General features: G+C 37.4%; 1 protein-coding gene across 13 annotated transcripts in view; it reads left to right on the forward strand.

Moving 5' to 3' along the window:
- The window catches only part of NEBL (nebulette), a 363,452-nt gene that overhangs the window by 228,241 nt on the left and 108,823 nt on the right, over positions 1 to 26,388 (forward strand). For 4 of the 13 annotated variants that reach the window (XM_004757591.3, XM_004757593.3, XM_004757592.3 and 1 more), the window contains exon 1: positions 24,685 to 26,309. The exons of 2 other annotated variants lie outside the window; for them this stretch is intronic. In XM_004757591.3, coding sequence (XP_004757648.1) covers positions 26,229 to 26,309 — 81 coding nt within the window. In that variant the 5' untranslated portion in view covers positions 24,685 to 26,228. 7 more of the 13 variants (XM_045085003.1, XM_045085004.1, XM_004757590.3 and 4 more) reach the window with 5 other exon arrangements.

Consider the following 26,388-nt stretch of genomic DNA (forward strand, 5'->3'; position numbering starts at 1 on the left):
GCTTGGGCTCCACTCCTCTGTGCACCCTCAGAGAAAAGCAGTCAATCCTTTCCCTCTGCCTGGTCTCAGATTGTGCTCTGTGCTCACCCAGCCTGTGACTGAGCATTTCTATCTCTGGTGCACAGCCCCATTTGGAGTCTGCAAACCCAGCAGATTCCTGTAATGTGCTCCCTTGCTGCTCCTCTCCAAAGAGAAAGGTGAGTCTCTGGGATATGCCACTTGTTGGGTCCCTGCGTGAAGAGCAGTGGCCTCACTGTCCCTTGGATCACGGTTTAAGGTAACCCCAAGCTGAGACCCCACTGCTTGGCACTGTCTCTACACCCGGCTTCTCTGCTCTGATACCTGGGAGCTCTGCCACACCAGGCACCCCTGGTCTTTCTGTGACCCTGTGGGTCCTGAGACCACACTGTGCCCGCGAGGTCTCCACCCCCTGCTTAGTATCTGAACGATGTCCCTCAGTGGAGCAGACTTCTAAAATTTCCGATTTTGTGCCCTGCTGTTTGCCGGGAGATGGCCCTTCCCCCCACAGTCTCTCTTCCCGTATATCGGCTCGGATTCACTTCTCTGCACATCCTCCCTCCCAGAAAGTGTTTGCTTTTCTATTCCTAGAATTGCTGCTCATCTCTTGGATCTCCTTTTGAGTTTGTAGGTGTTCAGAATGGTTTGATAACTATCTAGCTGAACTCCTTGGACGTGATGATACTAGGTCTCCCACTCCTGCTCCATCTTGCTCCTCCCAACTGTTTTCCATAGTGTTTGTAAAAATTTACCCTCCTACGAGTAGTGCACACATATTCTCTTTTCTCCACAATCTTGCCAACACTTGTTATTTTTTTTGTGTTTTCAATGCAAACTATTCTGACATGTATAAGGTGATATCTCATTGTAGTTTTGGTTTTCATTTCCCTGATGGTTAGCGATGTTAAACATCTTCTCATGGCCATTTGTATTTCTTTGGAAAAATGTCTATTTAGGTCCTCTGCCCATTTTTAATTGGATTATTTGTTTCTTTAGTGTTAAGTTGTATTAGTTCTTTATATGTTTTGGATATTGGGTATATCATTGGTAAATAAATATCTTCTCCCAGTCAGTAGGCTGCTTTTTTGCTTTGTTGATGGTTTTCTTTGCTGTGTAAAAGTTTTCTATTTTGTTGTATTCCCAATGATTTATTTTTATTTTTATTTTCCTTGCCTGAGGAGACATCTAGATAAATGTTGGTAAGGCTGATGTCCAAGAGATAACTCTCTGTTTTCTTTAAGGAGTTTTATTGTTTTGGGCCTCATATTTAGGTTGTTAATCCACTCAGAATTTATTTTTGTGTAAGGTGTAAAAAAGTGATCCATTTTCATTCTTTTGCATGTGGCCATTTGGTTTTCCTAGCACCATTTGTTGAAGAGACTGTGTTTTCCCAATTGCATCTTCTTGCCTCCTTTGTCATAGATTAATTGACTGAATGTACACAGATTTATTTCTGGGCTCTCTATTCTGTTCCATTAACCTTTTTGTCTGTTTTTGAGCCAGTTCCATACTGTTTTGATTGCTACAGCTTTGTAGGATAGCTTGACATCTGGGATTGTGATACCACCCACTTTGTAATTTCTCAAGATCGGTTTATTTTTCTAATTTAACCTTAGACCTGAAAACTTTGCCATGGATCAACACGACTGTGCATTCTCTCAACAGCTTACATAAAATCTTGACATTTGTTTCCTGAATTACAATAAGGTGAGAACTCAAATTGTTCATGAAGATAGACCGAAAAGAGTTTTTAAAAATATTTTGATTACCGGTTTTTACAGGGTTGTCATTACTTCTAGACATCTTCAATGGACAGAGCTAGTCAAACACATTTTTTTTTTTTAGAAAGAGAAAAATATATTATTTATAAAATAACAACCTTATTGGTACCAAATATAGTGAATGCAGCAGGCAAAATACTAAAAAAATTATTTTCTCTGAAGTTATGCTACTTAAACTGATGTAAAGTTAGGTCCATTTATTCAGTTTGATTTTGAATTTTAGAGGGTATTTTATTTTTGTCTTCTTGTCTTCTTGAGTTATTAATGCAACACTAACTGTATAAAATGTTTACATGATTTTGCAAAATCAAAATATGAAATGTAGTATATTGGAAGAGATCTCACTTTTAACTCCACTTCTTCCTTTTTCATAAAAATTGTTCTGTTTTCTCCTTTTTATTAGTTTTGATTTATTCTTTATTTTAAAAATTATGTAAGTAGCTGTGTTTCTATAGCCTGCATTCTCTTTCCAACCCAAATGGACACTAACATTCAGTACACACTCTTCTGTACTGTGCTTTTTTCCTTTCTTGGGATATTCTGGAGAGCATGCCATAGGAGTATATGGGGTCTGCCTTATGGATTAGATAACTTTTGTGGCAATGCTATAGTTTATTTAACCAGTCCCTAGTTGTTGGACATTTGGGTTATTTACAGTCTTTTGCTATTCTTAGTCTTATAATGGATAGTCTTGTACATATATCATCTCATATTTTTTTGCCAGTACTTTTGTGTGTTGTTTTTTATAAGAGGTCAAAGAGTAAATGCATCTGTAATTTTTCTAGATACTTCAAAGTTTACTGCCATCAGAATTGGAATAATTTTGTGTTCCCAACAGTAGTATATAAGATGGCCAATGTCTCCACAGTCTCACCATCAGACTGTTTTGTATACTTTTGGAGTTTTTGCTAATTTGAAAGGTAAAAATGAGGCTTCATGTTTGAATTTGTATTTTTCTTGTCATTAGCAAAGTAGAACATCTTTTCCAAAGCTGAGGGCCATTTGCATTTCTTTTTCTGTGAACTATATATTCAGTTTTTGTCCACATTGAGTTGTTGATCTTTCCTTCAGAATTTTTAAAAGTTCCCTTTGTTGGGGCTGTTATTCCTTCATAATCCATTGCAATTACTATCTGCACCTGCCCACTATTCTGTTTATAGTGTTTTATTTTTATGTGCAAATTTTAGATTATTATTTGCGTTTATATGGTCATTCTTTTCTCTATTGGTTCTGGATTTTGAGTTAGGAATGGTTTCTCAGGTTATAAAGTAACCCCTCCATGTGATCTACCCCAGCTTCATATTTTACATTTAGAAATCATTTAGAATTTCCCTTAGTGTGGGGCTTGAGAAGTGGATCTAATAATGCTTGTTTCCCATATTGTTCTAACATTATTTATTAAGGCATCTTCCTTTTCCACACTGACTGGAATGCCCTGTATCATGTGAACTTGGGGTCTGTCTCTGGACCATTGATCCCATTCTATGTGTGAATGCTCCAGTAGCACACAGTTCTGATAATTAAGGCTTTATAGTAGGTGTTAAAAAAAAAACAAAAAAACTTCTTTAAACAAAAATTATGGTGACATCATTCCTGCGTTTAGAAAAACAGAAAGTGTGAAATGGAAGCATTTTTAAAGATACCCCATGTGTGAGCTACATTTATTATTTTATTTTGCAAAGAAGGGAAGCAGGGCTTATAGAGGTTGTTCAGACTCATCCTACATCACCCAGGGGGCAGCAGTGGGACTAGAACCCATGTTCTCAATCAACACATCGCATGATTTTTTTTTTTTTTTTCATGGAGATATGGTTTTCTCAGAAAACATGTATCTCTTAGTCAGGACCTTGATCCAGGTTGAATGCCTTCTCTTGCCACAGAATATTTTCTGAGTTTTGAATATTTAAAATAACACGTGATTTAGTTTATTTTTAGTGATAATGTAAGAATTTTAGAATACTTGGAGAACCCGAGTACTGACTCCCAGTAATATGTTAGCATTTTGTTCAGTTGTTTCCAGAATTTTTAAATGCATAGTCTTTTGCTTTATTACGATTGTGTTAAGTGGAAACAGTTTTGAGAGAATGGAAATAATATTAAGTATTTATTAAGCACTTACTTAAGTGCATTGATCAAAGTGCTTTGAATACATGATCTTCGTTAGTTGTCATAAAATCCAGCTAGGGATGTGATCCTTATTATTTCAGTATTACTGATGAGGGATGCTCAGCTCCCAGAATTTAAATAATTTGACTAGCCACCCAGAGCTGGTGAATGTTGGAGCTTGGATTCTAATGTGGCGTTTAACCCTAGTACCTGTGTCTTAACCACTGTGCTCATTGTGTTCTGTGCAGATCGGTTTGGATTCTATAATTTGGATTCTATTATTTGGACTCTATTAATTATTAATACATTAGCAGAAATGATTGTCCTCATTTCCTTGATGGTCATATTAAATTCCATTTATAGTATCACCTTTCTTTTAACATAATGAAATTGTTTATATCAGGTTGTAAGAGGGTGGAGTTAAAAAAACATTTTTCTTTTTTCTTTCCCCCCTTCGAATGTTAATCATAAGATCTCAGCATCTACATAAAGAAGGGTTTTGAAAAATGAAAGAGTAAATGTGGAAAGGGCCAGTGTGAGACAGAAAAACACATTCGTTTTGTAGATGTGTTTGCTGCTCACGCATTTTATACGAGGTTCAGAGGGAGGTTTCTGAACATCCTCCCTGCAAGTTGGTTTATATCAAAATTTGCATAACTACCTTGATTTTTTTTCTAGCCTTTCCCAGATCCAAATTATTCCAAATTCCAAGTTAGAGATGAGAGATGCAATACAGAGTTATGGGTGGCTGAAGTTGTCCTAATTTGGAGCTTGATGTGCAATCCGAAGTAAATAAAATAGCCATTTTCTGAACTGCCTCAAACTGCCAGCCAGCTCAGGGATACACAGCCCACCGTTTACTTTGGCTGTGACATCCATGGCCATATCAGTAAGAAAGAGGAAAGCTTCGTTGCCATTGTACACTTGTTCCCTTGGAGAAATGGTGGAGAGGACATTTTGAAGAGAGAAAGGAATGAAATGTATCAGGCCAGTGTGAAATTACATTAGTGACCATTATAGGTGAGTGTTTTGGCTGGCAACATTTTGAGGGCAATTTTGTATGTGTGTCTGTGCTGGGAGACAACAATAGAGTAGACTTTGGATTCACAAGCTGATTTTTAATTTTGTAAAATGTTAGTGCTCTTATCAGTTCTGTTCTATGTACACATCGGATTATTAGGGTAAACGAGGGTAGTTTCTGACATCAGGAGGTTGATAATTTAGAGGATTGAATTCATCATTTTTTTACTCTGCCATTCCTCTCAGTAAGTAAAAGCCTGAGATCATTCTCCAGTATATTTTATATTTACTTATAAATTACACACACTTGCTGCTGTAGATCCATAAATCAGAAAGTTTTTTTTCTTAAAAATTTTTTTAAAAAGATTTTATGTATTTATTTGACAGACAGAGATCACAAGTAGGCAGAGAGGCAGGCAGAAAGAGAGGAGGAAGCAGGATCCCTGCTGAGCAGAGAGCCCGATGCGGGGCTTGATCCCAGGACCCTGGGATCATGACCTGAGCTGCAGGCAGAGGCTTAACCCACTGAGCCACCCAGGCACCCCTTTCTTAAATTTTGACTAAAAAATATTAGTTGGCATTCTCCTCATTTCTCTTGCAAGTCAATGCAGTACAAGATGCATATATCCTGTTTTAAATATCACCAAGCTGTCACTCTAGTGGCAGAGAGTAAAACAGGATATTGCTTTAAGGAGCTTCAACTGGGGACACATTTTATCCCTAACAAGGTTAGAAGATTTTCAGGAGGATTTGAGAGTTGAATTGTTTTCTTCGGAGCTGCCTGAGAAGGATTTCATAAGACTCTAGATACTCCTACATTTTAAATTTTTTATGGATTTTTCCGGGGCACCCGGCTGGCTCAGTCAGTTAAGCATCTGCCTTCAGCTCAGGATCCTGGGATTGAGTTCTGCATCAGGCTCCCTGCTCAGTGGGAGTCTGCTTCTCCCTCCGCCTCTGCCCCTCCCCACTACTTGTGCTTACTTGCTCTCTCATGCTCTCTCTCAAATAAATAAATAAAGCATTAAAAAAAATAAAATGGATTTTCCGTCTAGTTCCACCCCTCCTTTGTTGCTTGTTCCAGTATAGTTACATTTCAGGGTTGACTAAAAAATTGGGAACTGCATAAGTAACAGCTCTTACCTGTCGTTTCAGAATTCTGATGTTTAGTGATGTGTACTCATCAAACATCTTGTCAAACTAGATGACTGGCTAATCACCTGGTGATTCATTATGTTTCACTTCTTATGTAGGAAATAAAAGGCTAGCTATTTCTGAAATAGGGGATGGCTTAATCAGGATTTATCATAGAAAGACAGTCTTTTATGTCTTACTATGCTGTAGAACTAAGTGATAAGTTATGATAACATTTGGAGATGAGTTTTAGTTATTATGTTTTTAATAGAATGTTCATTTACTCTCTGGATGTAAATATGTTCTGTTAGCTTGCAGAGCCAATTTAAAGCACCAATTTTAAAATTTTCAATGTGTGGTGCTTTGTATATGTAACTCTCTAAAAAGAATTTTTTGGTGAAATATTATTATAATGATAGGTTCATATATTTCCATTTATTAGATCCTTGCTCTGTTCTATAAAGAACTTTTATTAAGAAATATATAAAAAGTAAATGTTGAGAGGTAGAATCATCAGTGTATATTAACTCTTACTAAAGTTGTCTTTATCATTTAAAATCCTCATTTCCATTATTTTTACCCTCTCATACATTCCTTTCAAGTTTTGAACATCTTCCTGGATGTGTAGTTTCATCTTCTAGCTCAGAATCTGATTAGATTATTATTAAATTCAAAACCCACAAGAGGACATTATGATAATAACTCTTGAAAATATAAAGGAAATGGATTTTTAAAAGAAATATGTAGACTTCCAGAATCGGTGCTAGAGGAGTTAGAAAAGCTGAGCAAAGCAATAACCAAGGAAAAAATTGAAAAATATTATGTAATAGTTACCTTTCTAAAAGGATCCTGTCCCTAATACTGTCTTAGGGATGTTTGATTCTGCAGAAGGGCTAAAGAAAAAAAAGGGTATATAGGAAAGATATAGGATAACTAATGGGAAAACAATTCCAACAGGGAGTGTTGGACTTCATGGGAATTGTGAAGTCATAGAAAGCAAATCACAATCTCTTTTAGGGTTTGTATGGTTCTTTGTATCTGTTTTTCTCTGAACACAGGGTTTCTTAGGTTGCTTCTTGGCCTTTGATTAATAAACAGCCACCTGCCTGAGTCTACCTGGTGTTAGAGCCCCAGCACTCACCACCATCTGATTGTCTACAGTGAAGTGTCTCCTCCTTCAAACTCACAAAACATATTCTTAGTAGTCACTGGCTGGCCAGTGCACTTTCTCTCCCCAAGTGCAGGGTCTGCTCCTGGTGTAATGAGCCAGATATCAGGTCATGTGATTCACAGGGACCTGAGCGTGGTTCACTCAGATAACTTTATTGGCATGGCTAATGTAGCTTTATCATTGAGTTTGTCTTATTTTCAGGGAACAGCCATTCCAAAGGTACATAGATTGACGTAGATCCCAAAGAAGGAAATAACCTCCAAAGAAAATTCCAGTTCGGGAACATAAATGACTCTAGTCATGAATATAAATGTGCATTATTACATATATTATATATCATTATATAAGCAAAGGTTATGAAATCATATTCATTTTTTTTTTTTTTTTTTTTTTTTTTTTTTTTTTTTTTTAGAGAGAGTATGCAGGGGGAAGGGCAGATGGAGAGGGAGAGAGAGAATCTTAAGCAGGCTCCATGCTGGACTGGATATGGGGCTCGATCTCATGACCCTGAGATCTTGACCTGAGCTGAAATCAAGAGTCAGACACTCAATGGACTGAGCCACCCTGAAATCACATTCATTCAAGGAATAATCGACTAACAGCAACTAGTATTTTACCCAAGATTATAAAGATGGTTAGATATTAAGAGATCTATTAATATCATGAAGTTAATATGCTCAAATAAGTCAAATAAGAAAAGCCATCTAATGCTGAAAAAGCATTTGCTAAATTTTCAACAGCAATTCCTGATGCAGTATTTCAAACACTTGGTTTTGATGCTTTTTGCTATTTACAGTAAAACCGTGCACATCTGATATTTTTACAAACAGATGCGAATATGTAAACCGTTTTAAAAGCACCTTTTGGGGAAGATAATAAATTTGTTTGTATTTTAAGTTCCTAGCTCATAGAATGGTGTCTCAAGAAATATTTTTAAGGAAACATTCCATTAAAACAAAATAGTCTCATTTTTGAGAATTGGTAAGAGAACAGAAAAGAGAACATTTGTACTTATCTCATAGGGGACCTTGTCTGAAGCGCATACAGCTCTCCCTTTTTCTTAGGTACAGCACGAAACTACAGCAGTGCCTTCGAAGGACACTTCGCCACTCTTCAGGCGGTGCCTTTGAAGCTTGTCCTCTGCTTTTTCTCCACCATGTGCCTGTGGCTCCCTGAGCTTGGACCCAGGTCCCTGAGCTGAGCCTGTGCCCAAATCTGACCACTGTGGGCACCTAACTGATGGCTGCCTCCCCCGGAACAACTCTACCTTCGACTCCACAAGGCATGCCCTTTCTCTTTAACCAACTCAAAATACCTTAGAACGGCCTCTCATTCTTCCTATCTTCTCTGTTGTTCTGCCTACATCTTTCTAGCGTCTCTCAAATCTCCATCTCTGGCAACTTCACGACCCCAGTCTCCGTCTTTATTGTCGACGTGGGCTATTCTGCAGGAATCTTCTGATACTCTCTTCCCTTTCCTGTCAGTCTGTTGCAACTAGATTAATTTTTCTATATTGGATTTATAGGTCACTCCTCCGCTTAAGACTTCAAAATGCAACATTTCTGATTGAATTATATATAAAATGGTTGGCTTGACATTTGCAGCCATCCTATTCTGCCTTTCAAGTAGTCCTTACTCCTACACTCTCTATGCACACTGTGCTTATCTCTCACGGGGCCCCTCGTCGGGCTGTTCTGCTGTCTTTGCTTGTGCTCTGTCCGCCAGCCTTCCTGTTCTCACTTCGGAAAATCTGACGCATCTTCATAATGTGAGGATCAAAGGCAGTGGTCCTTGATTAGAGTCTGCTTGGTATTTCTGGTTTCTTCTATCTTCCAAACCCTCACAGCTCTCTGTAATTCTCTGATGGCTTTGGTGTACTCTTTAATTGCCTCATCTCTGTGAAAGGCTAGATTTTATTTAGTTTTCTATTTCTTGCAAGGCCTAACATAGGCCTTTATACACCGTACTTCACATATGGGTATTTTGATTCAAATACTAAACTATTTGAAAATACCACATAGATACATGGGCAATATACATTTAGATTTAAAACATGTCAGTGCCATTGATTGATTTACTCTTCTTGTAAGCCACAGTCTCCAGCATTCCTTTGGGAGGTGGTAATACAACTGAAAATATTAAACAGAACTATCACAAAAGAGAGTCGTGTCGGTCATGCAGTTTATTTTGAAAAAGTGATTTTTGTCCTTTCATGTTCACATTCATATTTTCAGAACTAAATATTATTAGGGTGAAGACAAACGTTATTATTATAACCTGGAGAGAGAGTGTTAACTAAAATGTGGGACAAGCAAAGGGACAAATGCTTAAGAGTACAATTTCTTTCCCCATTTGCGATGATGTGAAAACTTTATTTTCTCACACTGAGTCAAACTGCCATGCAACTTTTGCAACAGATGGAATGGTATGATAAATATCCACCTTGTAGGGCTTTGGACAGTGTCGTTGCTTGAAAAGCAAGCTTGAACTCCCCATGAGATCACTGTCGAGCTCAACGCTTAAAAGCTTTTCAGAGCCGTACTCTTGGCTCTATCAGAATTTAATTTCCCACTGATGATGTTTATATTGATTTTGGAACACATACCCACGAATATACTCAGCATAGCTACATCACTGATGATTTCCCGTGCCTTGGGAATACAGCCCTATTTTATGTGCTCGTGGAACGCACTTATACTTTCATATAGATGGATACCTTGAGTTAATCCTCTAGTTTTTAGACGAGACTATGAAAATGTCCTTGTGGTTGCTTAAAGGCTATTTCTTCATAACAGAAACAAATTGATGTATGTGGGAATAGGTTTTATAAATATCCTATGCTTTCTTACCTCTCTGGTCATACCTGCTTGGTTTCTGTACTATAGTCAATGAAAGGGGCATTTTGTTGTTGTTGTTTTTAAGATTTTATTTATTTATTTGGCAGACAGACATCACAAGTAGGCAGAAAGGCAGGCAGAGAGAGAGGAGGAAGCAGGCTCCCTGCTGAGCAGAGAGCCGATGCAGGGCTCGATCCCATGACCCTGAGATTATGAACTAAGCGGAAGGCAGAGGCTTTAACCCACTAAGCCACCCAGGCGCCCCAAGGGGCATTTTTGAAAGTAGATTCCAGCCATATAACATTAAAGTTCTGAAAACTCACGATGCATACGTAAACGGATCGAAGATCTCGGGTCCAGTACTGTTGATGTTACTTTTAAGCAGATTACTCTACGTTTGAGCTTCAGTGTGGGGATCCTGGCAGTACATACTTTCTAGAGTTGGGGCATGTGCCGTGAGACATGTGAGGGACTCAGCATAGTGTCGACTGTCCAGTACAGCTTACTTCACTTCCACTGTTACCAAAACCCAAACTGATTTGATAAAAGAATTTGTCAACAGATGATGTTCTTATCTTCGAAGGCTTTGTACCCCAGCAATTAGTAAATAAAGTTGGTAACATACAGTTGCAGACCCCAGAAAGACTGATGGTCCTTCTTGACCAAGGAGAAAATAAAGAACCAAAGACTTCAAATGACACACTCACACAACTCCCCTCCACCCCAGGACCGGTCACTAGCAGACTGGGGTTTCGAACTCAGATCAGGGGACTCCTCTTTGTGTGGCTGGTGCTCTCTGCACTCCACACACTGGAAGTCATGCTTCCTGGGTTCACTCTTTTTCCAGTGATGGTTCTGGAATTAAGGTTCATTCAGTGAGGTGCTAGTGGCTTCTAATCTCTTTTGTGCTTTAGTCATTCTTTCCTGGTCCATCATAGTGTTTTTGCCAGGCTAGAAAACAGCGTAATGTCCTGTTATCTATTCAGTGTAGAATATAATCTTGGGCATGCATTTTTTTTTTTTTTTAGTAGAATAGAAAGAACTTGAGCAGAAGCCTCCCTGTAACATAGTTCATGAGTCAGTTATAATCTTCATCACACATGGCTCCAAATACCATAACTGATCCTGCTTCTGAAACAGAAACATCATAAAAGCTTGGAATGTTCTCTGAAAGATACATTTCTGATGACGTTTTGAAAACTACTTAGTCCTTGTGTCATAAACCTCTCAACCTTTGAATATTTAAACAAAGGTGATTTGTTTAAAAAGGCCATTCAGTGTTGCTGTGTTTTAGAATAGTACTATATATAGATAGATATCTATATATATATATAAAATACTGAATTAAGTATAATTAAAAAGTTAAGTTAAATAAAACACTTCTTTTTTTTAAAATATAATTTTTTATTTTTTATAAACATATATTTTTATCCCCAGGGGTACAGGTCTGTGAATCACCAGGTTTACACACTTCACAGCACTCACCAAAACACATACCCTCCCCAATGTCCATAATACCACCCCCTTCTCCCAAACCCCCTCCCCCCAGCAACCCTCAGTTTGTTTTGTGAGATTAAGAGTCACTTATGGTTTGTCTCCCTCCCAATCCCATCTTCTTTCATTTATTCTTCTCGTACCCACTTAAGCCCCCATGTTGCATCACCACTTCCTCATATCAGGGAGATCATATGATAGTTGTCTTTCTCCACTTGACTTATTTCGCTAAGCATGATACGCTCTAGTTCCATCCATGTTGTCGCAAATGGCAAGATTTCATTTCTTTTGATGGCTGCATAGTATACCATTGTGTATATATACCACATCTTCTTGATCCATTCATCTGTTGATGGACATCTAGGTTCTTTCCATAGTTTGGCTATTGTGGACATTGCTGCTATAAACATTCGGGTGCATGTGTCCCTTTGGATCACTACATTTGTATCTTTAGGGTAAATACCCAATAGTGCAATTGCTGGGTCATAGGGCAGTTCTATTTTCAACATTTTGAGGAACCTCCATGCTGTTTTCCAGAGAGGTTGCACCAGCTTGCATTCCCACCAACAGTGTAGGAGGGTTCCCCTTTCTCCGCATCCTCGCCAGCATCTGTCATTTCCTGACTTGTTGATTTTAGCCATTCTGACTGGTGTGAGGTGATATCTCATTGTGGTTTTGATTTGTATTTCCCTGATGCCGAGTGATATGGAGCACTTTTTCATGTGTCTGTTGGCCATCTGGATGTCTTCTTTGTAGAAATGTCTGTTCATGTCCTCTGCCTATTTCTTGATTGGATTATTTGTTCTTTGGGTGTTGAGTTTGCTAAGTTCTTTATAGATTCTGGACACTAGTCCTTTATCTGATATGTCGTTTGCAAATATCTTCTCCCATTCTGTCAGTTGTCTTTTGATTTTGTTAACTGTTTCCTTTGCTGTGCAAAAGCTTTTGATCTTGATGAAATCCCAATAGTTCATTTTTGCCCTTGCTTCCCTTGCCTTTTGCGTTGTTCCTAGGAAGATGTTGCTGCGGCTGAGGTCGAAGAGGTTGCTGCCTGTGTTCTCACTTCTTAAAGCATAAAACTGTGTGTAATTTTCTATCTAATAAAGTCTTCTGAAACTTTATCCCAGAAGATTCGGTTTTGTCATATAGATAATTTATCCCTTTCCAGGAAATTTGTATTTTGGATTAGCCACACTTAATCAGCAAAGAGATGATCTCTTAAAAAAAAAAAATCTTGGGGCACCTGGGTGGCCCATTCATTAAGCAGCTGCCTTCAGCTCAGGTCATGATCTCAGGGTCTTGGGATGAAGCCCTGCCTCGGGCTCTCTGCTCAGCAGGAGGCCTGCTTCTCCCTCTCCCACTCCCCTTGCTTGTGTTCCCTCTCTCTCTGCATCTCTCTCTGTCAAATAAATAAATAAAATCTTAAAAAATAAATCTTGTAATGTTTGTTAGTAAGCAAACCTAAAGCTATTGTAATAAGTTTTAAAAAAATCCATACATATGAATATTTTAATATAGGATAATATAATTTAGCTATTTATTCTGATTAAATTAAAATATGAGGTTTCCCTAACTCATGACTATTTTGTACAAGAGAAAGTAAAGTAAATATCGTAAAGAATTATCAAAGGAAATCCATATATAGTGATTTTAAATCTTAAAATAAGGGACTAGGTATAGCCTTGATCAGATGCACATGTAGTAATATTTCTGTAGAAAAATTATTTCATAGGGTTATAACAATGGTCTGGTATAAAGCTTAAAATCCTGAAAAAAGGTGTGCTTGCTACTTTCTTAATGCATATCAGCAAAAATACCTCCTTAATGGCAAACTTTATACTTAAATAAAAATTTTGACACAAAAGAGACCCTCATAGTGTGATTACTCTTTAAGGAGTTCACTTTTATTGGAGAGTTTGTCATAGAAAACCTTGAAAGTAGCTATTCCATGCTTTAAAAATGGTTAGATTTACAAGAAATGGCCAGAACACACACATTTAAAAAAGAAGTGATCTTGTTAAATGAACTTTGAATTTTCAGTTCAGAGTGCCTATAAGGTCAGCATTTCTTGACTATGACTATTACTGTCATTATATTTTGTGATTAATTTTTCCCAATATTCCAGTATAAGTCTAGAGAATTCAGTTTTTTGGTAAATTATCAGTTTTGTGTAAATCAGGGAATGAGTACTCTAACAGTCACGACTATCACACTATTTTCAATAAATACTTGCAATTATTTGAATTCTTAGTGTTTTTAAAAAATTTTTATTGAGGCACAATTGACCTATGACATATTAGTTTCAGGTATAGAACATGATGATTCAATATTTGTATACACTGTGAAATGATTGCCACAATAAATTTAGTTAATATCCATCACCATACAGAATTAACAAAAAAATTTTTTTCTTGTGATGAAAACTTCTAAGATTTACTCTCTCAGCAAATTTCAAAAGCACAATACAGTGTTATTAACTATAGCCACCATGCTGTATATTACATCCCTGTGACTTATTATTTTATAGCTGGAAATTGATACTTTCCGATCCCTTTCACTCTTTTCACCTCTCCCCCCTGCCTGCTTCTGGTAACCGCCAATAATCTGAATTTGGTTTGGTGTGGATTTTTTGTTTTTTTGTTTTTAATTTTTTTAGATTCCACTTATAGTGACCTCATACGGTATTTGTCTTTCTCTGGTATTTTCCTTATTTTATTGCATTTGGCATAATACCTTCAAGATGCATCCATGTTGTCACATATGGCAAAAATTCCTTCCTTTTTATGGCTGAATAATATTCCATTGTATGCATATACCACATTTTCTTTTTTCTTTTCTTTTCTTTTTTTTTTTTTTTTAAAGATTTTATTTATTTATTTGTCAGAGAGCGAGCGAGAGCGAGCACAGGCAGACAGAGTGGAAGGCAGAGTCAAGAGGGAGAAGCAGGCTCCCTGCGGAGCAAGGAGTCCGATGTGGGACTCGATCCCAGGATGCTGGGATCATGACCTGAGCCAAAGGCAGCTGCTTAATTAACTGAGCCACCCAGGCATCCCAATATACCACATTTTCTTTATCCATTCATCTCTCAATAGACACTTAGGTAGTTTCCGTATCTTGACTATTTTAAATAATACTGCCTTGACCATGGAGGTGTAGATCTTTTTGAGTAAGTGTTTCTTATTTCTTTCAGAAAAATACCCAGAGATGGAAGAGCTAGATCATGCAGTATTTCTATTTTTTTTTTTAAGAAATGCCATACTGTTTAAATTGTTATTTATTGAATCCCCCCCCCAAAGATTTTATTTATTTGTTTGACAGAGAGAGAGCGAGAGAGGGGGAACACAAGTAGGGGGAGTGAGAGAGGGAGAAGCAGACTTCCTGCTGAGTAGGGTACCCTAGGCAGGGCTTGATCCCGGGACCCCGGGATCATGACCTGAGCCGAAGGCAGACACTTACTGACTGAGCCACCCAGGTGCCCTTCTTATTGAAACCTTTTAAGAGAAAACTCAACAAATCTTTTTGGGTGTCAAGGCAGCTATGTAGAAAGGGTAGACTCCACTTCTTATAATTATTCTCCACTCCCTTTCCTTCATTTGTGTGTACAATATCTTCTATATATTTAAATTGCCTTTAAGAGTGCCACAAACACAGAATTTATGATCTCAGGGAATAGTGATCAGTAGAGAAAAAGTGTTGCTCAAATAAGTTTATAATCTTATTCTTTAGCCTGACTTAATTAACATGCAGATACAGAACAGAATAGCACTAGGGGTAGAACTGTGTATCTTGAGATGTCTATTTTAAAATTTGGAAGATTAGTTTCTCAGGTTGACTGGCAGCCTTTGGTCCATATCCTAGGAGATACAGGCTTTTATTGTTGTTAATTACAGTGTTTCATATTGTTGGCTCCTGTCAGCTCCTCTGAGCCCGTTGTGGTCAGCCGTCCATTCCTTCCTTCCTTTCTTCCCTCCTTCCTTCCCTTCTTCCCTGGGAGAGATGGTTGTGAAATATTTTCCAGCTTACTGCTGCTTATACATTTTCCATTAATGTATTAAGGAGGGCATGTATCGCATGGAGCACTGGGTGTGGTGCATAAACAATGAATTCTGGAACACTGAAAAAAAAACTGTAAAAGAAGAAAAGGAATAAAAATCAGAAAAGTTTCTCAAATTCGGTTCCTGCCAGGTCCCGGATGCTCCTAATACTATCATTATTACCTGCTTTACCATGGCTTCTGACTCCTGGGGAGTTCTTGTTTTTGCCAATCTCAGGAACCCAACAATTCTATTGTTCAGTGTTTCCATAGATTTTACACAGATTAAAGCAGTACAGACCTGGGTTGGAATCTCTTGGTGTGAGAACTTCAGCAAGTTATCCACTCCAGGTCCTAGTGTGTCGTCTGTGAAATGGATGTTGTGAGGGTTAAATGGGCTTCTATATGGAAAGCCCACAGTCACCGGGCTTGGCATATGGTGGTCACCCTTCTCTGCCCTCCCCTAGAAACAACAGGGGAGCTTCTAAGACTGTCTTCCCTTGACTGTCTTCCATTTTTATATAGAGTTTAACTTTCTCCAGAATTTTCAGCAGATCTTGGGTGTGGGATAACACAAATATAATTTAAGTCCTTGGATATCACTTCATGTAACAGTATTTTTGATTCAAAGCACTTCATTGCATTTAGATATTATTGAAGATCTTAGCAGTTACAAAATATCCACTTTTGTTGGTAACTCAGAGAAAATAAGCTGGGTCCTCTGTGCAACAGAAATAAGAGATACTGTGTTTCCTTTCATTGATCAAGGACTTTTCTGCTGAGAATTTGAAAATTAAAAAATTTTTTTAAAGATTTTATTTATTTATTTGGCGGAGATCACAAGTAGGCAGAGAGGCAGGCAGAGAGAGGGGAAGGGAAGCAGGCTCCTTGCTGAGCAGAGAGCCTGATGTGGGGTTCAACCCTAGGACCCTGGGATCATGACCTGAGCCGAAGGCAGAGGCTTTAACCCACTGAGCCACCCAGGCACCCCGAAAATTTAATGTTTTTAATGGAAAAAAATCTCATTTCAGTAAAAGACTTAGCTTCTTTAAGTGATCTATCATCTCTTTAGTAGGGTATCATTGTAACATTGCTTTGTAATATGGTTTAAAAAGGATTTACCTAGCCCAACTGAGAAGCAATTGCTGGTGTGTTTTAAATTGGGTTATATGAGTTAAAAATGGGAGGACCAATGAAAGATACTTCACTATTTGGATTTTTTTTTTGTCGTTTGGTAGAGAAATAAAGAGTGAATAGCTATTATTCACTCATATAATTATCTATTTATTAGATAGATAATTAAAGAGTGAATATTTATCCTGAAAACTACTGGGAATTTAAATATGTCATTCTCATTAATGAAACAAGATAGGATTTTGAAAATATACCTTTGGTGAAGTTAATTAAAACATCATTTAAAGAGTTAGTTCATTATTTATAAGAACAATTTAAACCTTTAATAAAATACATTCCCATACAGAGGACTCTGATTTAAATAAGTCTGGAAATGAAATTAGATTGCAGTTTTTATTGCTTGCTTATTAGGATTCTGAAATTCTCATCCTAAGAAGTTTAATGTTAAGTGTATCTTTTTCACATTTAAGATATATACAATCAAAATGAAAAAGAGCTAATGATTTACAGTCTTATAATATTACTACAGCTACACTGGGCAATAATAGCCACTATCCAGTAAGATCTCATCTGAATTGAGATGTACTAGAAATGTAAGATTAAAATACATTGGATTTCAGAGACTTAGTATAAAATAATGTAAAATATCCCAATACTTTTCATATTGATTACCTCTTCAAATGATAACAGGTAATAACCTGTTCGAATGATTCCAGGTAAATTGACCTGAATCAATTATATCATTAAAATCAGTGTAATATATTTCTTTTTTTAATGTGATAACCAAAATATTTAAGGTTACATATGTAGATCACATATGTATATTTCTACTAGTCAGAGCTGCTCTAGAGAATGTTTCTGAAATAATTAAAACATCACAGATAGATGTTGCTCGAGAAATGCCACTTTAGTAGCAAATAAAAAATATGCCAAACATTGGGGTTATGAAGGAAAATTTCACATGCACAATTTGAGAAAAAAAAGAAGGCTGGAGAAAACCATCTATAGATAGGGAGTAGGAAATTGGTTAGAAAATTGACATCTACAAAATTAATTGAACATTGAGAGAATTTCTTTAAAGCATCCTGCTCCTTTCTTGAAATATAGGTTTTATAAGTCCAACAAATTTTATCATATTCTAAGAAAATTCACATTTTCACTGACTTACCATTGAATACTGACTCTCATATGCATATTCAGTATCTGAAATACTCCTGGGACACAATGCTTATTACAGCTCATGGCATAAAGTAGATGTTCAATCAATATTTGATGAACGAATATGTGATTGACATAGGAGAAATGGGTAGGGATGTTTATCGGTTTTGTTCATTGATTATCTGAGGAGATTAAGATAGTGTGCCTGGACCATAGATTGCGCACAAAAATATTGGTGCATGGTGAAATAAATGAAGACAGACACCCACACACATATTAAATTATAAAGAAGACAAAGTACTCAGAAATTACCGCCAATGTATGTTCAACTACTTCTCACTATTCAAAGAGTACCAAATATTTTAAAACATCACTATATGGCTGCTTTAATTACACCTTTGCTTTAACTATGATCCTGTTTTGATATTATGTTATATTTTGAGTTATACATGAAGAAACTCCATTGAAACAGTTGGAATACGATGCAGAAATTAGTGCTTCAGAAGTTCTGAACTTGTGATTATTGGTTATGTTGTCTTCTCTGGCTTGCAACTATGATGAATTCATGATCTCAGGGTCCTGGGATTGAGCCCCATGTTGGGCTCCGTGCTCTGTGGAGAGTCTGCTTCTTCCTCTCCTTCTCCCCCTCCTCCCCTTCCCCTTGCTCTGTGTGCGCTCTCCCTCTCTCCAACAAAGAAGTAAAATCTTAAAAAAAAAAAAAAAATCAAGACTTGAGGATAAATCAAATCTTTAGTGAATATAGGTATAGTTATTGGATGCTTTAAGGTTTCTGTTGAAAGCATTGATACCACTTATTCAGGAAAGAGTAGAAAAAAATAGGTGCATTCCAATAATAAACTTGTAATTGTAGAAGTGTGGAAATGTGAAATTTATATTTTAAACACGTTTAACATCAATTCTATTTATTTGGGGGTATATACAACACACATGTATTTCCCTTCATTAAACCAACAAACCTGGGAGTAATTTCTCCACTATGAATTTTCATAAATTCCAGATACACAGTATTTAAATAGGCTAATGGTGCAATGAAGGGGTAGAAATTAAATTCAAGGCCTATGAAGGGAATAGAGGAGGTGTAAAGGTGCTGTTTCTGCAGTTAATTGACCAGGAACTGTGTTGTTTGTAAAGGATTCACGGTTCAAACGGGCTTAAGCTTTTTGTGTTAGGATAAGTGATTTCCACCCATTTACTACATCAGTCTGTCCCCCAGGACCGCTTTGCATCTCTCCTTGCTGCTCTGCTGCCCTCTTTTCCCTCCATTGTGTTCTCCAATGACATTGAACTTTTAGTTCCAACTCTTGTCTCTGGGTCTTTGCAAATGCTTTGGATGCCTTCCCTAAACCCCATCACTTTGTCTAATTCTGGCTCAAATATCCTCTCTAGGGGGAGATCTGCCCATTGCTTGGTTCCTACTAAATCTTCTTGTTAGGAGCTCATGTAACTCCCTGCTTCCCTTTGAGGAGCATTATTAAACTGTTTCCAAAAAAGAGCAGAATCGTCTAGCTTTGCATGTATTTATGTAAATTATTGTTCTCATGGCTGTTTGTTTTCATGTGCTCCACAACCCCAAAGCCTTCCCTTCATTTCCAGAATTTAAGGATTTCCTTATTATTTCCACATTTTAAAACAGTATATGATTTTTTCCCCCTGAAAACATGACAAAAATGGCTTTTCTCCCTAAACGACTAGAAAATCATTTACTTCCTGGTGTTTTCCTAAAATTCATAAATCTTGTCCCTGCTTAGGACATGCTATGAATTAATTGGTAGAACCTCTATCTCTGAAGAGTTAAAGAATTGCCAGCCGTGATCAAGCCCACGCGCTCTCTCTGGCTCTCGATACGGTGTTGACAGCCAAGCAAAGAGCTTCTTCAATAAATCCACTCTCATATTCAAGTTTTTCCAGATGTGAGAAGTAATTAAGTCTTTGCATTTATTGAGGCCTTGTATGCTTTTCAAGAGGGAACTGGCAGCTGTGGTGAATTAAATCTGCTCCCGCGCATGTGTATGGGTGTGTGTGTGTGTGTGTGTGTGTGTGTTGTGTGTGTGAATATACACATATACAAGCACACATGTGGCATTTGCCAATAGTCAAGCGAGATCAGACCTGAGGACAAAACAAAACAAAAAGCTAGTTTCAACGAACACCAAAGATTTTTACAATTATGTTTCACAGCTGAGAGCCGAGCACTTTGTCCGGTGATAACTTTTCCCTTTCTACTTTTGCCAAATGTTGAAGGAAAGCAATGAGAATAATTAAATCATTTGCATCCATTAAAGGATTATTTAAAATGGTGAAATCATGATTCTCGTGTAACATAAAATAAACACACTTAAAAGATTTTAACTCATTGGGGCGCCTGGGTGGCTCAGTGAGTTAAGCCTCTGCCTTCAGCTCAGGTCATGATCTCAGGGTCCTGGATTGAGTTCCACATCAGGCTGTCTGCTTCGCGGGGAGCCTGCTTCCCATCTCTCTGTGCCTGTCTCTCTGCCTACTTGTGATCTCTCTCTCTCTGTCAAATAAATAAAAATCTTTAAAAAAAAAAGATTTTTAACTCATTAATGAATGAGGGCACCAATAAGACGTTAAGATTGGTTCATAGGTGAATTTGAAGAACACGCGTGAATAAGTAATAAGGAATTGCTGAAATGAATTTAGAAATAAAGCAAAAGGCTCTATTGATAGGACCAGTAATCAATTGCTTTTTCCCAGGACACAATTAATTTGCATTTGTATGGATAAAGCATCATTAGCATTGTTATCAGTTTTTTTAACATTTTATGGTCCTGTGAAGCAGTTCAAAGACAGCAAAAGGCCAGTCAATGCTCACTTTGGCAGCACATATACAAAGACAGCAAAAGGCCAAATTAGCCAGAGGTAACGCTAGATAACACAGGAGGGTTTTTTTTTTTTTTTGCCAGTTTCAAAGTCTTTCACAATTCTTCCTGACACATCTTACACAAAATTCTAGGAAAGGGATACTTTCTGGGATAGCCAAGCTGTTTGATTGTGCCTGACCCTTTGGCTCTGGTCACAAGGCTTACAGAGGCCACCCGGAACTTTGGCTTCTCTCAGTGGGAAGGCTTGTGAAAGCGACTGTATGAACTTCACTGTTGTTCATACTGAACTACTGTCTTAAGTAAGCAGAGAATTAAATCAAAGTCCTTCAGTTTGCAGGATGCTTATGTTAATGTAGACTCTGAATGAGAACGCCCCAGTCAGTACATCTGGAACATACTTTTGATTTTGGCATCCCAGCCACACCCGACCCGGAAATTTTGCCAAAAACAATTTGCAGTTTCTTGTCCTTCTCCTCCAACACCATTTTAGATGCATGGCTCTCATTTGTGAATAGGATCTCTACAATCTCTACATGTGAAAACAGGAATATGAATTTTAAAAAACACATTCTATTAAATCGTATTTTAATGGCATAATTAGTAATGGTGACAGTTATTCAGGTTGCTTTTTATTCTTTTGATTTCTAATTAACAAACAGTAATGAAATGGCCATTCAAAAGGAGAAGATGGGCTTAATGAATGTAAACTATAAAAATAGATTGGGCTAATATTAAGCAGAGCTCTCATCTTTTATAAAGAAGACAAATTGCCCAAGAGAGCTTACATTTCTGGTTTGAAGAAACAATTTCATCCCCTCATCTACTAGTAAAGTTCTCTTTTTGGACAGTTGCCAAACCACGAGGAACTATGTGAGGCAAAAGTAAAATGACCAGGAGTTCAGCTGAGAACCAAGAACCTTTTGGGAGATAGTCATTAAAAGAAAAAAAAAAAAAAAGAAAGAGAGAAAGAAAGAAAAAGAAATGTAAAGAAACCAGGCAACTGAAAACAAGTTTATAAAAGACTGCCAAGACAGGCAAACAAGTCAAATGAGCTAATTCGTTTCTCACCGAACCATTCAGGGGGAATATTTTGCAGTAAGAAATGTAGAATTAATTTTAAAGTGGAAAATTTCAGTTTATCCCTGGAAGTTTTCCTCAACTCAGAATTGAATCTCCATCTATTTTAATTATTAGGGATTTTCATTTGCAAGGCTCTCATTACCATGTTGGCAACAAGCACATGTTCTATCACGATCAAGAAAAGGGGGAAAAGCGAAATAAGTATGAAACGTTGGTCACAATCTGGGCAATTCTTACTGCATGTGACCTTAAGAGCATTGCAGACAGGAGCTCTGCAGACAAGGGACCGCTGCAGACAGGGGAGCATTGCATATAGGGAAGCACTGCAGACAAGGGAGCATTGAAGACAGGGGAGCACTGCAGATAAGGGAACACTGCAGACAGGGAGCACTGCAGACAGGGGAGCATTGCAGACAGGAGCTCTGCAGACAAGAGACCACTGCAGACAGGGGATCATTGCGTATAGGGGAGCACTGCATACAGGGGAGCTCTGCAGACTAGGGAACACTACAGACAGGGGAGCACTGCAGACAAGGGAGCACTGAAGACAGGGGAGCACTGAAGACAGGGGAGCGCTGCAGGCAAGGGAGCACTACAGACAAGGGAGCACTGCAGACAGGGGAACACTACAGACAGGGGAACACTGCAGACAGTGGGGCACTGCAAACCGGTGCTGATGGCACATAGGAGTTTCCTTGGCCCTGGGCTCTGTCCCAATACCTGAATTACCCCTATGACTTGGCAGTTGCTATGGAAATATATTTGCTTACACAAAAACATCAAACTCTAAACAAATTAAAGACTTCTGGGGGCACCTGGGTGGCTCATTTGGTTAAGCATCTGCCTTCAACTCAGGTCATGATCCCAGAGTCCTGGAATCGAGCTCTGCATCAGGCTCCCCACTCAGTGGAAACTCTCCTTCTCCCTCTCTCTCTGCTGTGTGCACTCTCTCTCTCTCTTTCTCAAATAAATAGAATCTAAAAAAAAAAAAAAAAAAAAAAAAAAAGACTTCTGTATTGTCATATGCAACCGAGCCCTTATCTTTAGGCTGTTAGGCTATAGGGGCTCTTCTGGCCTTTTCAAGTATGTTGATGTTGTAGAGTCTTACCCTTTGACCTGAGAAAACCCTTTCATTATCAGGTGCTTTTCCTGGAACTGTGTACCTTTGTTGGATAGTTGACAAATCTTGTGTTTGTAAGAAGCCTTGCTATTTTTAAAGTGCTTTGCTTTTAATAACTTCTGGCAATTTGGTTTTTTTCTTTAACTATGGAGAATTAGGGTGGAGAGGGTAGAGAATGTGCCCTAGAGGATGTGGGGGAGCTATAGCTGGAAGTAGCGGGTCTTGCCATAAATAATGTGATCCCTACATTGGTCTCATTCTGTATCAGGGCATGGGGTCCAGTACTAAAGTAAGAGGTAGACAATATACACAATAAGCAAAACACAATAAGCAAAAGTGATAGCAGCTATACAGCTATTCCCTTATGGGGGTGCTCCAGGGTGCAAATATATATATTAAAACACAACATTTAACTTGGTTTAAAAAATAAAGAGGAAAATAGGGAATTTTGAAACATGATAGCTATCCACAAAGAACTTTCTTCTTATTCCCCAAGTTGCATCTGGGAGCTACTAACAAGAGAGATTTGCTGTGATAAAGTGCAAGGCTTAAAGTGTTTTAAAGAAAACTTTACATGACTTTTGTATCATACTTACAGGTGAGAGGGGAAAAAAAGATACATTCAATCAGAAGAAATATTGTATGTAGCTTGCCAGACAGGCCATTAAAGAGTTCATCCAGCAGGTCTTGAATGATGTTTTTATTTTTTGTTTGTTTGTTTTTTTTTGTTTGTTTTTCAAATTTCCTGCTTTATCTTAGCAGGAGTATGCTTTATTCACCATCACGTCCCCAGCACCAAGCACAGTGCCTGACATAGTAACACTTATTTGGATGAATGAACATAAAGCTCGGGTTAAGTTTTGGTCCTGGTATTCCATTGAGTAACTTTGTGGATGAGACAAAAAATTAACTTCTCTTGGTCTTAATTTTGTCCTGTAAAAGAGAGGACTTTTAGTAAAATTGATTTCTTAAGGATCCCTCTGGCTTTAAAATTCTGACTCGAAAATCCACAAATGGAAAATGTGTGTTTACGGTGCATATGGTGTTTGGTTTTGCTTTCAGAACTTCTGCGCATAATCTCAACAGATCATTCTCTTCCAGCACAGCGGAGAGTCAATAAGAGAGAAAAAGCAGCCACTGAAGTCCACTGCAGGTAAATCCCCACGGGGATTAGATGTCACCGCGAGCCGCACGAGTCATCTCAACTAGCTCTGGTGAAATTTTCTCCCCATGCTTCTAGAGGTTTTCTAGAAAAGCTTATAGAAACTGTTCTTCCCCTTTTCCAAATAAAGAGAATGTAATAGATCTTCTATAGAATATTAGAACAGTCTTTTGGCAGAAGGCTTGAGGGAAACCGAGTTCACACATTCTGCTCCCTTATGGAACAAATATAATGTGCGGAGAAATTCCCTGTAGAATTCTCTACATAGCTATGTTTAAAATAACATAGTTGTTATTTTAAAAGTGAAGGTTTCCAAATTCAGCACCCTGGGGGACTTCTTTTTGGCATTTTGCTAGTGAGCAGGATATGTGATGCCATTAAGTTAGCCTATACCAAAAATCATTTCCTGAAAAGACTATTCTAGAACACAACGTTTTTTTTTGTTTTGTTTTTGTTTTTTTCCAGAATAGGATAATACTTCCCTTACGTAGTACTTCACAGAAGAACACTAATTTTCTGGAGCATGGGGAATCATTAAAAAAAAAAAAATGATATGTAGGTAAGTAGGTAGATTAGATTAGATGAATAGGATTTCATATTTCAGAAATACTGGATTAATAAAACCTAACCAGTTTTCTTGATTGTGGGTCTTCTTGGAGCTTCCAACTTGTCATTATGCCATGTGGATCTCTAAGTGACGGGTAGAGATGAACATACAGGTTTTTCCAAACACATTTGCTTATGAAACCCCCTTCCCCCTCTAGAGTATTCTGTGGAACTTTGGCCTCATGGAAAAACAATCTGAAGAATAATCTATGCTTAATGACTGTTTAGAATATTTTTCTTGTCAGAATTTTTAGTTTAGGTAAGGCCAAAGCAATTAGATAAAACTAGATACGACATAAAGAGAAAATAGCATGATTCTTGGCTACTTAATGTATTTGGAATAAATTTATGTTTTATAATTAGTTTCATTATTCACTATGGGGTATTTTTTTATGTCCAACAAGTTAATTTACCCTGGGTTTGAATAACCAAACTGATAAATTATGAGTTTTTATTGCCCAAATTGACAATAAAGCTTTTTTTTGAGAAATATACTTTTAATTATGTAATCGATAACACATACTCCATTATAAATAGTGTTATAATTTATTTTTCCAAAATTTTCCAGGCGTGTAGTACACATTGAGGAATACATAAATAGTGAATATTTTATAATATAAAGACTAGTGAATTTATAAAAATTGACACAATGGGCAGAATGGAAGAGCATAGTTATTATTTTTTTGAAACAGTGATATTTCTAGAATTCTTAAATGATATATCAACCTATGTTAACTGCAACTTCTTGTATTTAATGATGTTTACAATTAAAATAATGCAATAGCAATATAAGAGTAATGATCATAATTAACTCAGAATAGATTCTTTAAGGTGGTTCAAAGGGTTTTTCATAATAAATTACTAGCCTTTAATCAGCTAATTAAAGTTAGTATCTTTTAGAATGTGAGAAGTATGTTTTTGTGTCATAAAAAATTTAATCTAGATTAACAAGACAAGTTTGAATGATACAGATTCACTATACCAAATCTGAGATATGTCTGATGTTCCAGCAAAAGCTTTATTTAGAGGGAGCTGGGAAATCTTTGAGATAACAGGCTTTGGACGTGTTATCTTGAGTGTTACATTGTGGAGTTGTTTTCCCACAATCTTTAAGTCTTTTTCAAACTATTTTGTGAATGAATTAAATTAGTGAAATATAAATAAATGGTCTCTTTTGGATTGCTTACCCAGATTAGAGAATGTTGACTTTAAAAGGTCACAAAATTGAATTTTGCCTGTTGGACCGGTATTTCCACTTGGGAGGCTAGTCCTGGCTGACCTCCACAATTCCATCCATCCACTCACACGCAGTCATGATAAGAGCGTGAAGTGTGAGCTAAATAGGGATGAGGCCTGGGCAACGTCATTTCTGCCGGAACACCAGAGACTCCAAGAGCTCAAGGGTGCTATAGTACAGAGAAAGGGGGTGTCCTCGTGAATTAAAAAAAAAAAGAAAAGAAAAAAGAAAGAGAGAAAAGAAGAAAAAAAAAAACCCTCTATACACAGAGTAAAAATGAGGGTCCTTGTATTTGAGGATGTAAAAGATGAAGCAGAAGAGGGAAAAACAGAGGAAGAGGAAGATGAAGACGACACGGTAAGTGGGAACACACCAGCTAAAGAAGGCTACTTGTTCCTCTAAGCCGATCATTAGAAAAAATGTTTCCTTCCTTTGT

The sequence above is a fragment of the Mustela putorius genome, unplaced genomic scaffold (genome assembly GCF_011764305.1).
Source record: "Mustela putorius furo isolate JIRA1106 unplaced genomic scaffold, ASM1176430v1.1 tig00000827_pilon_pilon_pilon, whole genome shotgun sequence".
Lineage (NCBI taxonomy): Eukaryota > Metazoa > Chordata > Mammalia > Carnivora > Mustelidae > Mustela > Mustela putorius.